The 16,060-nt window shown below is 34.7% G+C and overlaps 1 protein-coding gene across 5 annotated transcripts in view; it reads left to right on the plus strand.

The window, feature by feature from the left end:
* Window positions 1–10,455, plus strand: part of CUNH5orf34 (chromosome unknown C5orf34 homolog) — a 28,619-nt gene extending 18,164 nt beyond the window's left edge. For all 5 annotated transcript variants that reach the window (XM_069095319.1, XM_069095322.1, XM_069095318.1 and 2 more), the window contains 5 exons: window positions 1,758–1,925; window positions 3,095–3,189; window positions 4,441–4,542; window positions 7,824–7,864; window positions 9,923–10,455. In XM_069095319.1, the coding sequence (XP_068951420.1) occupies window positions 1,758–1,925; window positions 3,095–3,189; window positions 4,441–4,542; window positions 7,824–7,864; window positions 9,923–10,140 (624 nt within the window). In that variant the 3' untranslated portion in view covers window positions 10,141–10,455. The remainder of the gene's footprint in view (window positions 1–1,757; window positions 1,926–3,094; window positions 3,190–4,440; window positions 4,543–7,823; window positions 7,865–9,922) is intronic.
* Window positions 10,456–16,060: the final 5,605 nt, after the last annotated feature.

Below are 16,060 nucleotides of genomic sequence, written 5' to 3' on the forward strand. Positions count from 1 at the left end.
CCAATCCTAAGGTACCCCATACCCAATTCACCTCCTGGCCAAATTGAAGTCTATATAAGCTGTGTCCTTTTGTTTCCTCAGGAGTATTTGTGTGGGTGAGGCTGTCTTTTTGGCAAACTCAGTAAACTCTTGTTGGTTCTTAAATTTATGGTATTGGGTTTGAGTAGTAGTTTGTGGCAATACCAACAATTTTACCCACAATAGGCTTGAGATATCTGAGTAGCTTATAGGTCTTTCTTTGGACTCTTCAAAATAGTATTTGCCATATACGCCTCTGTGTCATCTTTATGCTAGAAATATCAAATACCAGTCAATTTTTTTGCATAACCTGGAGGATATTGTTAAGTCTTTACATCTCCTGTACATTAACATCGTCTGCAACAAAAATTAGTACAACTACTAAGAATTATCATCATGGCAGTCTCTCAGCATATAAGTTCATTGTGAGCACTGCCTCCCAAGATAACCAAAAGTCCCATGAAATGATGATTCTTCTTATCTTTGGAAACTCAGTGAAACCTACTACCAACTCCTTTGTTCACATATCTGAGGAGAGCCTATTATGTGACCCTTTCATTTAACTATAATTCATGTCTTTAGTTTTCATTTATAGCAAGAATTTCAATCTGGATGTTGTTCAGTTACTCCAGTATTATTTCACTATTTAGACATTTATGATTGGACAGAGATCACAAATTAAGAATAATGAGATAAATTAGCATTCATAGATGGTCTAAGAATTGTGATTATTGGCATCCTGTGCTTTTTTGCCTCTCTCACTGAAGAAGTAGAAAAGGGACCAAACAAGATTGAGTCTTCTGAATTATATCTCTCCCATCAGTGGCCAGCCTTTTGTTGCTAAGCCTCTTTTTTTAAAAACTTCAAAAAAACTTTTTTTTAATGAATGAGCTTTATTTTCTGTCTCACAAACCCCACCACTGAAAAAAACCCTTGTAACAAATATGCATGGTCAAGTAAAACCATATTCCACATTTGTTATTTCTTAAAAATATTTTCCCCATTCTGTTTCTTGAGCCCATCACTTTCATCAGTTCTTTGGAATTGTGATTAGCCATTATGTGATTTAGAATTCTTGACTTTCCAAGTTGTTTATGATGCTGTTATTGTATAAATTGTTCTGGCTCTGCTTTCTTCACTCTGTATTAGTTCATACAATACTCCCTAGGTTTCTCTGAAATTGACCCTTTCAATCATTTCTAATTACACAGTATTTATTGTTCTTTTACATTCATATATCATATCTTGTTTAGCCATTCTCCAGTTAAAATTGATGGGTTCCCATTTAGTTTCCAGTCCTTTGCCCCTACAAGAAGAGTCATTATAAACATTTTTATACATATCAATTAAACTTCTCTGAGTTCAAGTACTTGATGTTCAGGTAGCATACAGTTTTTCACCCAGGCCATATCAAAGCTTTTCCATCATCAGAACCAAGGCCTATACTTTGCTGCAATAGCCTTCAAAAACCTAGGGTCTCAAAATACTAAAAAGAGCCCAAGAAAGTTGAATGGCTCTTCTTTGGAGACCGTATGGTACAATTTGAATAAAAATCATACAAGATGAAAAGACATGGAGGGGTGGCAATCTACATTAATGACAACTAATGAAATGATGGATCCATTGACATATAAAAAGTTCAGGATGCTGACAAGTGTTAAAATGCTTCATAGTTGATTATTTAAATCTTGTTTATGAATAGCTACTTTTTTTTCTTTTTTCAATTTACTTGGTTTTAGGTTCCTGGATCAAATAAAGGGAATATACCAGTGCTTTTGAGAGAAACACTCATTCCCATGATAGGAAGTTTTTTTGTATATTCTGATAATAAAGTATTTGCCATCTTTTTGGATGGTATTTCCCTAACCCTAATTTGGAACTTCAGTTCTTTCTTCAAAAAAAGACAGGTAAATATATTTCAGGGATGTCTGCCTTTTTTTATTCTGGATATTCAGCAATGTATGTTTCTTCAGTTGTGTATATAAAAATATAGAATATCTTTCACCACTATTATCTTTCCATAGAAACCTCGAATTGATTCGAACAGAAACCTATCAAAACCCTCTAGCCTCTGCCTCTGTAGCCCTATTCTTCAGCAAATGCCATTGAAACCCCTCTTCCTTGGCATTACCACATTGGAGAAGGGGGATGGGGTGCCTTTTACTTGTCTAGAACAGGAAAAAGAATGGAGAAGAATCAATTCTATCTTCTGTATGGAGTTCCAGTCTCTTTTCGAGACTGGAACAGTAACATAGAAAATATTCCTGGCTTTCTAAGTTCCAAGGTATAACTTGGAATTCATTTTCCCATATGAGAAACTACAGTGTTGTAATTCAGCAGGTTAAATAATCTTCTGTAGGGCAATTGAAGACCTAAGCATTGTTTATAACTTATTTCTATGACAAATTGTTTTCAGTATTTAATTACCAAATAATTTTTCAAACATTATTTCATTGGACCTGGGTTCAAATTTTACTTCAGACTCTAAACTGTGATCTTGGGCAGGTCATTTATTTGACCTGTTTCTGCCCCAGTTTCCTCTTTTGTAAAATGAGGGTAATAGCAACTGCCTTCCAGGGTTTCAGATGAAGTAATATTTGTTAAAATACTTTGCAAACTTTAAAGTGCTCTCTACAAATGCTAGTTTTTATTGTTGTTGTTCATAAATTGGGAATTATGTATATTCATAATTGAAAAGTGTACTGGTAATGTCCATTCTTTTACAAAATACAAAAAATAAAGAAACATGGAGAAACACTGTAGTGTTAACTCTGCTTCCTTTATAAGATACAGAAGCCATGGAAGGGACTATGCTTTCTTGATTTCTTTTGGTAGTATACTGAATTAACTTCATTGTACTTCTCTTTGTTGGTTTATCTCAATGCAAGGATAATTTGTCAAAATAGTGTCCACATCCCAAATGAAAATATTAATTACATTTAAATTATCTGGTAATTCTTTGCTGATTCAATTACTTAACTGAATATTTCTATATTGGTATTTATATAAAGTAGGAGTATTTTTTCATCTTTAGATTTATAAGGCTTTTTAAACTTTTTCTTCACCTTTTCCTTAGATAAATCAAGGTGTCACCTTAGGTTGGTGTAAATTAACTCTTCCAGATGGACAAGATCAGTTAATTCAAATTGAACATCCTGGACAATTTGAAAGGTACTGCAGTAAAACTTATCTTTTCATCCATTAGAAAGTGAAATATTAATAATTTTTTAATTTGTCTGTCAAAAACAAGTTTATCATCCAATTGTTAACAGCTTCCCAAAGGATATTGGTAAAAGAAAGCATTTCATTAAATATCAATGCCTTCTCTTATGTTGGCAAATAGTGTAACTGAACAGGTCGGCCTTGCTGAAATAAAATCTTTCTGAATCCCAACTAGTTTTCAACATAAGAGAAGGAGGGAATGGTCTTAAGCTATTAGATATAAGTAAATCCGTGTTTTGCTAATCAGTTCACCATTTTGAAATGTTGGGTTTAAAGCAAAGTTTTACATAATTCAACTTGCCTAGTTTTGTAGAAAAAAGAGTAGAGCAGATACCAGAAGGAATGGACTGAAATTTCCACAAATGAAATTGACCAATTAGGTGTTATTATTCTATTAGTCCCAATGGAGAAAGATTCTTAAGGTCATCTTACTAAAAATTATGCCTTGTCTCTTTTTAGCTTACATAATGCCATTGGTAATTACATTTTTACCCTATTTCAAAAGTGTGTAGCTTTAAGTAGTCACAAGAGAATGCTCATCTACTTTTCTTTCCCTGATGATTTTGTTTTTACTTTTAGCATTTGTTGGTGTTTAAGGCAGTTACTGCCTCCAGAAAGAAAAGAGGTAGCTGGGTGCCATTGCTTTTTAAAAAAATTAATACCTTGTCTAGTCTTTAAGGTCACATCTCCACATTTATTTAATAAATTCAGCAAGTTATTTATTACTGATTTTTATATGCACTGATTGAAAATTTCTTAATTTTTATATTTTATATATTCAAGTAAGCTTTTACTATTACAAAAAGGTTTTTGTGTAAAACTTTTGTAAAAATATATATATTTTTTAAAATAGAAAATAAATTCATTTTGCTTGGGGGGATGCCTTAATAAATGAAATTGGATTTTCTGTTTCAAGAAATCCAGGTGTCAACTTTATTTTTATTCCTAAATAAAATTTGTTAGATATTTCAAGTTTTTTTTTCCTGGTGAAAGAGGATCTTCTTTGGATTATGTAGGCGTAAAAATAAAAGTTGAATTAAATTTACATTTAGATTTTAAAATTTTAGAAATTTTCCCACTTAACACTTTATCTGCTTTTTCATTACCAGTCTTTTCCCATCATCTGCAAGAGTAGTTTTCCCTTCTCTGAAATAGATGGTTTCATTAATTTCCTTTCCTAATCACTTGTATTCAACCTAGGTATGTGGCAACAGTAATAGCTTGGTGCAGGAGTCTGACTCAGACTAATCCACAGGAAATCGTCACATATCCTCCATCATCACCTATTTCTGAAGAAAACTGGTATTCATGCTAATTTTCTACATACTTTATTTGTGTAGGGAACATAGCCAATACTGAAAGCTTGAAAACCTGAATTTGTGAAACTAGGGAAGATTTTTTCCTTTCCCTGAGTAAATTATCCTTAGTCTTAATTTAAATCTGGTTGTCTTATTTTTCATAGCTCATGGAACTTGAAAAATATGGAACTGGTTTTAAACAGAAGACTTAATATTGTAATTTTTAATATAACTTAGTAATGGAGTCTTCATATTAAAATGCTTGGCAGTATAAAGCTATATGACATACTTTATCTTTTTTTTTTTTGCCAAAATTTAAGAGATTATAAAAACAATCTGAAGACTGAGGGTTTCAGATCAGAAATCTAAAGTTCTTTTCAGTTCTAAATCCTATGATCATATGATTACATACATTTTGCCTTCATTAGGGAAATCCCAAGTACTGGCTGAAGTGCCAAATGTTATTAGAGACTTTGATATGGTTGTCCTACCTAAAAATAAATCAGTAAATCAACAAGTATTGAGCTCTTTGCCCAGTATTTTCATAGGCGCTTTAGATGATGCAAAACAAATGAGATAGGGTCCTTCCTGCCCTCTTACAGGTTTTCTCTAGTTAGAAAGGGAAAGCAAACAGGATAGAACTATGGGAGAAGTTAGGTACACTACTTCAGCCTGGGCTGGAGTAATTGGGTAAAGTTTCATAGAGAGTCTGCTTGGCCATGAAGATTAAATTTGAGTAGGTGGAGAGGAAAAGGTATTCTTTTGAAAGAAAGAGGAACAAAATTAGTATGGCCTATAAGACTAACAAGTGAACTGCTTTACTAGAATGAAGCATTATGGGGTCTGCTTAGGAGGTGGAGAAGGGATTAGATCGAAAAGGTTACAACAAAGGGTGGAAAACCTTGAAAGCCAGATAAAGGAATTTGACTGTAACATCATTAGTTACAGTTTCTTGAGCAAAAGCGTGGTATTTGTTGATGAGCTGATTGTTGAAGATTATTCTAGCAGGAGAATAAAAGGTGAGTTGGAAAGGTGACATTGGATTCAACATTATCAGGTAGAATCCTTTTCAAAGTAATTCAAGTGTGAGTTCCTTTGGACATAACTTAGAGTGGTGATAGGGAATGCAAACACCAGCCTAATTCTCCCCATCTGATAGGTAAATCACTTTCTGTTAGTAGATCAAAATAAAAGAAACCAACGAATGTATGGAGTTTTCACCCACTAAAACCTTTCCTCAGGATGCAGCCTTCTGCAAGTTCTGTTAATCTAGAAGTAGCTGGAAAAAAAAGAACCCCTTTTTGGTAGCAAAAGAACCTGCTCCTCTCTCTTCTCATTCTCCCCACTACCATCCTCAGCAACCAGCCAAAAATAAATACAAATAAGACCTATAGATCACAACTAAAATATTAAAATTGATCAGTCATTCAAAAGGAAAGGAATCCTTTGAGAATTAACTAGATAGATAGCTATAAAAAAATCCGTTTTGGAGGTAGGGGGGCGCGGGACACCAGACACATGAAAAATTACAGGAGACAAAAGATATAAGAAAAAAATTAGCAGAGATAAAGTTTATAGTTGAATCATTTCAACCCTATCTGATTCTTTGTTGACCCCATTTGGGATTTTCTTGGCAAAGATACTGGAGTGATTTGCCATTTCCTTCTCCAGATCATTTTACAGATGAAGAAAGTGAAGCAAACAGGGTTAAGTTTGTCCAGGGTCACATAGCTAGTAAGTGTCTAGGCCAGATTTGAACTTATGAAAATAAGCCTTCCTGATTTTCAAACTCAGCTCTACATTGCACCACTAGCTGCCCTACAGATGGCAGTAATATGCAGTATTGAAGCAACAATGATGAGTACTAAACAGTGACATTGGACCAGTTGTCTGCTCTGGAGAATCATAAGAGGCATCAGTGAAGAAATATGATACAGGAAAATGGCCACCTGAATTTCTGCTCAAAAAAAATCACTTTAAGAACATAATCTACTTCTTTAGGTTTTGGAGGGCAGGAGAAAAGGCAAATAACCACCAACATTGTACATAACTATTCAAATTGAATACAACAGGCTTGGAAAGCACAAGAAATTACTTCTCTGCATGAGTAAGGACAAATGGCCTCCTTTGCTCTACTTTAATATTGTTACAACATGGATGCCTCTCACTATTTCTTCACTGATCCAACTAGCAACCAGGATTTTATTTATAATGTAAAGTGTAATTACAGAAGGCATGGAAAAAATTAATGCATAAAGATAGATAAGTCCTTATCTATCTAAAAAAAAATTAATGCAGCCAGGTGGTACAGTGTGTAAGAGTGCCAGCCCCAGCATCAGGAGACCTGGGATCGGTTCCGGCCTCAGATACTTGGCACCCACACAAAATAACTGGCCATGTAATCTTGAGCAAGTTACTTAACCCCAATTGCTTAAAAATAAATAATGCCTTGTGCGTGTCCTACATAGGATTTTCCACTTGTGTCTTTAGAGATCTGATTTCTCTTCACTCTGTCCTTTATGAGAAAGAAGCATTTAACTGAATAGTAAAATTGAAATTGAGGGTTTTTTTTTTTTAAGAAATAAAGTTCTAATGATACTCATTTCCACTCAGCCCTGAGTCTCACTTTGTCTGCATTAATACTGCATCACAGTAGTTGGTACTTTAAAACCCTGAAGACATAAACGAAAAGATTTTTTCTTAGATTCTGTAAATAAAAAAAGAAGGTATGCTTTTTGGAAAGATTTCCATCAAAAAAGTTTTTTAAAGTTCTGATACTTGTATCCTTATCTATCTAAAAAATTTTACTGTTCAAAGCAATGCATTTCCCAAGGTATTAGTCTTCCCAGATATGTCATTTTATTGTTCATGCAAACCCCTCTATAAGTTGCTCCTGAAGATGCAAGGACATAAAAAACTTAACCTCACAGAACTCACAGTCTGCTTGGAAAAGTTAAATAATAAAAGATATACTAAGTGACAGTTAATAATAATAGAATTGTTATATTCAAAACTATGTTATGTGTATATATGTACAGATATACACATATATATCTATATATGTGACTTTAGAAAAATAGGGGTAATATCTAATTTATTTGGAACTTTGTATAAGTAAAATTGGGCAAAAATACATTGGTGAAATAACCATGCAACCTTTTAGTTACAAACTTTAAGGGGAGGGCACAAGGGAAAAAGCATTTATTAACTAAGCCTACTGTGTTAAGCACTGCTACAAATAATATCCCATTTGATCTTAATTTCTTTTTTTCTCCTTTGTTGCAGGTCTGTTACTTCTGAACTTGAAAAAATGCAGAAATTTAACTGTATCCTTTCAAAAGAAATTATTGTACATCACTTCTACCTTTTCAAACTAGGTTGAACTCATACTTTTTGAATGTGACTCCCAACTTACTGCCATTGTTAACATTTTATTGGATTTTATGATCTTGAAAAGGACTTTGAAGATCATTTAGTACTAATTCCCTCATTTTGAGGAAACAGGTGCAGATGAAAGAGTGATTTGCCTGCCATACAGATAATAAGTGGCAGAGCTGAGATTCAGACCCACATCCTCTGACTCTGAATCCAGTATTCTTTCCACAGCACCATATTGTTACACTTGATTTTTTCTTTGAAGAAAAGCACAGAACTTTCCAGTTTTTCAAGTGCACATTGTAGCTGTTTTTCTTAAACATTTTTGTCGACTTAAAAAAGTTGAATAACACTGCTGTACCTTTATTTGCGTTCAGGGTAAGCACAGTCACTGTACTCAGAGGTAGAAGTTAACTCTTGGAAAACTTGTCTCACACACACACATATATATACAAATATATACACATACATATATGTGTACATATCTTTGTATTTTTTTTATTCTTGATGATGACAACAGCCTTTGAAGACATGCCCTTGGCTTCTGACCCTTTCCTGCTCATTTCTTCTTCATGTAAGTAGGTTTTATTCTTTAGTGAGAATCTCTACTGCCAAAATGAGCACAATCTTCTTTTTAAAATAAATTTTTATTTTGTTTTTACATTTCTTAATGTATCCTTTCCCCTGCCCCTCTCTTATAACAAAGAATTAAAAAGAAAAAACAATTTAGCAAAACTAACCAACACTTGGGGAAAATCTGACATCTGTAATTTACCATACCCATAGTCTTCCAACTATGCAAGGGAAGAAAGTCCTATATATCTTTTGTTTGGAGCTAAGCTCAGTCATACTTAACACAGCAGTCAGTTTCGGTTATTTTGCTTTTATTCTTCCCACTTACATTATTGCAATCATTATAGATACTGTTTTCCTGGTTCTGCTTACTTCTTATCAATTCATAGAAATCTTCCCATGCTTCTTTGTATTCATATTATTATGATATCATCATTAATTCATCCTTTCTTCAGCATCATAGTACCTATTACGTTCATGTTCTACAACTTGTTTAGCTGTTCTGGCATCAATAGGTGTCAAATAACCTCCTTTCTGATTCTTTAACACTACAAAATGTACTGTTTATGTATGTGTAGCAGTGAGAATCTGTAGGTCAGAGGGTATGGATATTTTAATTGCTCTCTTCACATAATTCCAAATTGCTTTCTGGATTAGATGGACCAATTCATAGCTTCACCAACAAAATACACTGGTGTCTTCCTGTTTCTATAACCCTTTCAGCATTGATTATTCTTACATGGTGTCACCTTTGTAATTTTACTGGGTGTAAGGTAAAAAACCTCAAGATTGTTTGATTTGCATTTCTCTTTATTGTCATTAGTGACTTATTTAAAAATGTAAAAACCATTCTTGATTCCTGGGTAGAAGGTGGCTATATTTGGCCTGCCAGCTGTAGTTTGCCAACCCTTTAGTCTTAGAGCATTGTTCCATATGGTTATTAATATTTTGCAGTCCTTTGGGGAGCTGATTGGTGGGTTTCTTTCATATTGTTTGACTACCATATCCATGTTGGGGAATGCCTTTTAGTCTTATATACTTGTTTGTTCCTGATATGCTGGTTGTCAGGCCCTTATCAGAAATATTTGATTCAGAGATTTTTTTTTCTCCCCAACCCATCATTTCCTTTATCCTAGACTGACTGACTTTGTTCATGCAAAGTAAACACATGTTTTACACATTTTTTCCATTTAATTAAGAAAATACTTTTGCATTAGTTAAACAAGTCACTAACCCAAAATTCTGGTGCTTTTGTTGTTTCTTTACATAAAAAGAATATTATGCAAATTGTAAACAGATTTCATAGATTCTCTTTCAGAGTTTCCTGAGTTTTCTGTATTATTTAACACTCAAACAAGTTTGAGAGGTAGTTTGCTAGTCAAAAGACTTATAAAAATGAAATTTTTACAGAAGAGTTCCTTAATTAAACAACTCAGTTTTATTGGAGAATGACAGTGTCCTAAATCAGATTTCTAATAAGAAAAATGAGCAGTCGTCTTCTGATATTTCCAAATCAAGATCTTCGGAAGCCTGTAGTTTTATTGAAGAAGTGAATAGAAAGACTGTATCAGTAGCATTGAAGAAAACTTCAGAAATCCTTCAGGATATTGAATCTCTTCTAGCCTATTCTAAAAAGTTAAAAAAAAATAAGTAATTTTTTAAAGTAAAATTTTTAAAATTTCATCAAACTCTCAAAGTTGTATTTTGTTGGTACAAATGACTGTCCTCAAGAGAATTGTCTGTACACAGCACTATTAAAATTGAATGAGAAAATTTGCTCCTCTTGAGCTGGTTGCTCAAATATGGTGTGAAAATTTTCTAGTCTAATGTCAGTTTATTTCATACTGCTTATAAATATTTTTGTAAGAATATGCTGCTTAATGTAAATAAAATTTGAAAATGCTTTTTAAAAAAGTAAACATGAACATCAATTGTTTCAAGGAATAAAGAACTATTTGAAAAATCTGAACTACCCAATTTCTTTTGATTTCCCAGACAGTGTTCTTTTATGCAGCAATTGATATTAAGAATATCCTGTGTATACTTTGCTTTGCTAGATGTTGAAGGACAAAGATGAATGACAGTTCCTGCCCTTGAGTAGTTTGCAAATGTATAAGCAAAATGTATTTTAGTGATTATATTGTAATCTGCTGGGGCTGAACAATGAGTACATTTCTAGCCTACAGAATTCTTTTATTCAAAATAAGCAAAACTAAGGATTTGTTTACTTATCTTGTTTTTCTGATCCAAGTATTTTTTTCCTTTAAATGTATTAGAGAACTTTGGGAAAGAAGTCATAAAGGATCAGTGCCATCACTCACACATCCTTTGAAAGTGGGCCAACAACTACTTTCAGAATCAGTTTACCTCTTTATCTTTACTGGCAAGACCATCTCCCCCCCACCCTCCCCAGCAAAAAACTGTAGAAAAAAAATTCCAATTCATTTTTAGAATTTGTTTACTTACTGTTGTTGCAACAATCATTTTCTTTTATTTTTTCATTGTAATAATACAGCATTTTAGTATATCATGAACTATATGTTCCCTTGGTTTAGCTTGGGAACTTACCCACTTGTATAACTTATTTTACCTGTTAAAATGCATTTCAGGTTCTGAAAAACCAGCTTACAAATATTTGTAAAGCAACCTATTTGAAAATAGAGGATATCATGTATAGTACATAAGGAGGTAGTTTTAAAAGAATTGTGTGACATTCCATTTTTTTTAAGAATGTATTCACATTCACATTTTGTGTATAAAATTGAAATAACTAAAAGAAGTGACTACCAATAAAAAATTCTGTAAGTTACATAAAAGGGTAGTTTGTTCCCAGGCTAGGTCACAAGAATCCAGGACATGGAATTGAAAGTTGCATAGATAAGTAGGTAAATAAAAAATCAGCATGACCTTGAATATCATAAGGGAATTCTTTTTATATCTAAATAACTTGACCACTGGATAGGGAAATGGCCTTGAGGTATGTTCTTTAGTAAAAAGACTATGGCTTTCAGGTCACAAATTTACAGCTTTCACTTGATATGTTTTCTAGCTAGCAATTGCCTATTCATAAAGGAAGGATAGTTAATGGGGAAAAAAACCAAGAACTAACAAACATATCCCTATAAGGAAAAAAGGGCACAGCAACTGCAAGCTAAATTTGTGGTAGTCGCAGTTTAGTTTACTATAAGGTAATATTTCAAATATCCCTGAAACAACTGATCTTTTCCCCTGCTCCCTAAAAAACAAAGTCACCCCCCCCCCTTCCTCAAAACTCCTTTATTTCTGTGGTAGTGACCATCATCCTGCAAGTCACCCAGGTTCATCCCCCTTCCTCAAAACTCCTTTATTTCTGTGGTAGTGACCATCATCCTGCAAGTCACCCAGGTTCATTACTTTAAGTACTAGCACAGTGATTGGCATGTAGCAGGTACTGTAAAATAATGCCTGTTTTCTCCCCCCTGCACTCCCCATAATAAATCAGCTTCCTGGTCCTGTTGGTTCTACCTACACAACTTTGATGTACCCCTTTCTCTCCATCTGTATGCTATCACCATCCTAATTTAGACTCCTTATTTTTCATCTCTACTATAATCGCCTCCTAACTGGTTTTTTCTGCTCTTCCAGTTTGTCTCCTTTCCAATCTATCATCTACACAACTACCAAAATTTTCATAGGAGGTATAGGTTTGACCATGTCATCATCACTCCCCCAGTCAAAAACCTGAGTGGCTACTCTATTTCTAGGACAACATAGAAACTACTTAAACTGGCATTTAGGGTCCTTCATAGGCCGCCAGTGTTATTTCACACTCCCCACCCCCCCTTCATAAATGATATTCCAACCAAACTGGATATCTATTATTCCTTGGATTTGATACTCCATCTTCTGCCTCTGTATTGTTCAGTTGTTTCAATTGTGTCTGACTCTTCATGATCCCATTTGGGGATTTTCCTTGCCGAGATACTGGAGTAGTTTGCTATTGCTATTTTCTTCTCCAGCTCATTTTACAGATGAGAAAACTGAGGCAAACAGGATTAAGTGACTTGCCTAGGGGTTGCACAGCTAATAAATGTTGAGACCAGACTTAAACTCAGGAAGATGAGTCTTTCTGACTTCAGGCCCAGAATTATCCACTCTTCCACCTAGCTGCTTTATTCGATCTCCCATGTGCCTGTAGATACGTTCATTGTGGCTTCCTCCCCAAATCCTGGTTTTCCTTGAAGACTCAGTCCGTGATATCCTATCATGAAACTTTTCCTGACCACCCCTCCACTCCTACCAGTTGTAAGCACTCTCCATTCCACATTACCTTGTATGATACTTGTGTATGTGTTGCATTCTCCAATAAAATGTTAACACCTTCAGGTTTTTTTTTTTTACTGTGTATCTCTAGTGCCTTGCATATGGTAAGAGATGCTTAATAGCTGAATTATACCAAACTGATGCAAAGGTGATCTCATTTGTGTTCTTTCAATAAGATGTGCAAAAAACTTTTGTCACATTAACAGATAATTTTAACCCTAATTAGGTTGTTTTTGGTAAATATAAAATTTTACTATATTGGGTTGTTTTTATCCAAATCTTTTTTAAAAAGTCAGGAACACAACCTTGACAAAATACCTAGGGGAATTCTTATTTAATAAACATATTATTGATTTTATAGATTTAGCAAAGCAATTTCAAGAGGAATTTGGAGAAATTAGAAGCCACAAAACAATGACAAGAAAGGGGTCAGAAATAAACTTAGGCAAAGTAGACTGGACAAATACCCATGGACTGAGAATAAATAGACACAAAACAAATTTTATTGAGCCTTGTAAAGGTCTTTGCTGTGAAAACTAAGTATTCATAAATAAATTTTAATCTTATTATTTTTTTAATAGCACTTGGACATCTAGGAGGTAGCCTGGGGTTTAGGTCTGGGTCCTGGTCCATAATGTGTAACCCTAGGTACCTGCTTCTCTACTATACCCTTAAAAAGGGCTCTGTTTTTGCTGCTACTTGGGTGAAGTAGGAGTGCTTCATGGTGCCAGAAGTTCCCTATAGTTACTTTCACTGAAGTAGAAGTCCCTAAAAGTGAATATCAAGACAGAAGCATTCATGTATAAAGAACCCCTGGATGACAACTACAGCAATTATGATGGCAACAGAGGTATCTAGGTGACTAAGACATTCAAGGACAGTCAAGCATGACACTTGTGAATATTGTATATGTGCTCTGAAGTCCAGGAATGAACTACCTTGCATTCTGTGAAGACATTCATTGAGTGAAGACACTCAAACTGAGTAGGAATTTCTTAGTTTGTCTCCTTACCCTTATAATTATCATGACTTACACTTGCCATTAGGCCAATGACAAAGTGATTGTTGAAATAAAATGGTTTTCAGTAAATTAACTCTTCTCTGCTTATCCCTAACATATCTGATTAATAAATTCTTGGAATTTGATCAGAGACTTTTTTCAACTTAGCTGTTTGAGTTAAAGTGTGCTATGCTTGGCATTCTTTTCTTTATCAAATAAATGAATCTTTTTGACAGAAAACCAAAGATTTGACAAGTAGTAAATGATGCCTCATAACTGAAAGGAAAATTCAGTCAAATAGGGCAGATCTCTTAAATCAATATTGCCTAAGTAGTAGTATAACACTTGGAGAAGCTAAGGTTCTAATTCTCCAATGTCCCTTTCACCTCTAAAATTCTGATTCTAATTACAGTTACTGTCTGAATTTGGTGTTGACTTTTAATCTCTGAATCTGTTTCCTCATTTGCATGTAAAATTTTAGAAAGAAAGGACTAGATTAGCACATTCAAGACAAATATGGGTAGAGACCACTTTTCTTCCAGTTGCCCTTGGAATTTTTCTATTAATCAACAACTATTGAGTACCTACTGTGTGCTCGGTGCTAAGCATTCTGGGGTATTGAGCAGTAAGACAAGTCCCTGACAATTCACATTTTAGCTAGGGAGATGACTAAGACAGTTATCAAACATTACTGCAGGGTTCCTGCTTCCCATGATAGGGTATATACAAACTGCTACAGGAGTTCAGAGAAGGTAAAATAAATGAGATTTTCCCCCATCTTTATTCTACTCAGTGCCTTTGCCATCGTTCAGGCACTTATCAGTTCTCTCCCGGGCAAAAAAATGGCTGGTCTTTTTGTCCCTAGTCACTCCCTCTTCAGTCTAACTTTCAAATAGTTGCCAAAATAATCTTTTTAAAGCACAGGTCTGATTACGTCACTCTACTACCCAAGAGCTTGCAATGGTTCCTTATTACCTATGGCAAACCTTTTAGCCTGGCTTCTAAGGCTTTCCATAATCTAGCTCCAACCTAGCTTTCCAGTCTTATTTCAGATCACTACCCTTCACACGCATTCTAGCAAAACTGGAAGATCTTCATCTTGTTCTGCATTCTCCCGCTGCTTTAGATGTATGCAGACTATCTTCCATATGTGAAACACACTCTTGTCACATCTCTTCATCTTGAAATAGTTCTCTCCATTCAAAACTCAATGCAGGTGTCACTCCATCAAAGCCTTCCCTAATCCTCCCAGCTAAAAGTCATCTTTCCCTCTTCAAATTTGCTTAAAGCATTTTGTATATTACAGTATGAGTTGATTGGGGGCAGTACCATTTTTTTTTTAAATCTAGCATAATCATACATAGTAAGCACATAATATTTGTTGAATGAGAGATGGAGTAACCAGGGAAAGCATCCTAAAAGAGGGATGATGAGATTTGGATGAGCAGAGGGGAAAAGGAAGACACCATAGGCAAGGGGTATAATATGAGCAAAGGTAGGGAAATTGTGTTTGGCCTGTTTGTGACAGTGAAGAAATTAACTTGATTAAAGTACACATTGAGGATTAAATTCTCCTTGATCATAAGATCATAAACGAGGAGCTGAAAAATATCTTCTTAGATATTATCTAGTTCAACCCCCTCATTTTATAAATGAAACAATGAAGGCCTAGAGAGGTTGGGAGGCATTTCAAAAGTAGTGCATGGTAAGTGACAGCCAGGATAGGCCATGTTCTCTGACTAGTTTCCCACTACACTGTGATACTTCCTGATGAGAAAATATGATTGGATGGATAGGGCCAAATTAAGGAAGGCATTGAAACCCAAAACAGGAGTTCAGATTAGCAAGCTTTTGAGCCCAGTAGTGACATGGTAAAAGCTGTATCTATGGAATAATAGTATGACAGAGTTCTTTGGGTGGATTGAAGGCAAAGGTTAACTATTCTCAGAACAGGATGTAAGGGTAGGGAAGCTTCTAGCTAAACAATTAAGACAGACACCTAAATGAAAATCCACACCACCATCCCTCCCCCCCCACACACACACACACATAAAGACCCACAGATCTGGCCCAAGCCTAGAGGTTTGAGCTCAGAGGATCTATAAGAAATGACCTTGCCTCTGTACCCAAGATCACCTAAGGTTTGCCTAAATTTCCTAGGGCAAACTTTGGTCTGACTAGTAAAGAAGTCCCCTTTAGTCATGGACCAGAATGAATCCAGTTTTGGAGAATAAGAAGCTTTCACTTGTATATTTGGTACTTTGTGGAGTTA

This window comes from Petaurus breviceps, unplaced genomic scaffold, assembly GCF_028583685.1.
Source record: "Petaurus breviceps papuanus isolate PSGF00001 unplaced genomic scaffold, PetGlider_PUasm1.0 226, whole genome shotgun sequence".
NCBI lineage: Eukaryota > Metazoa > Chordata > Mammalia > Diprotodontia > Petauridae > Petaurus > Petaurus breviceps.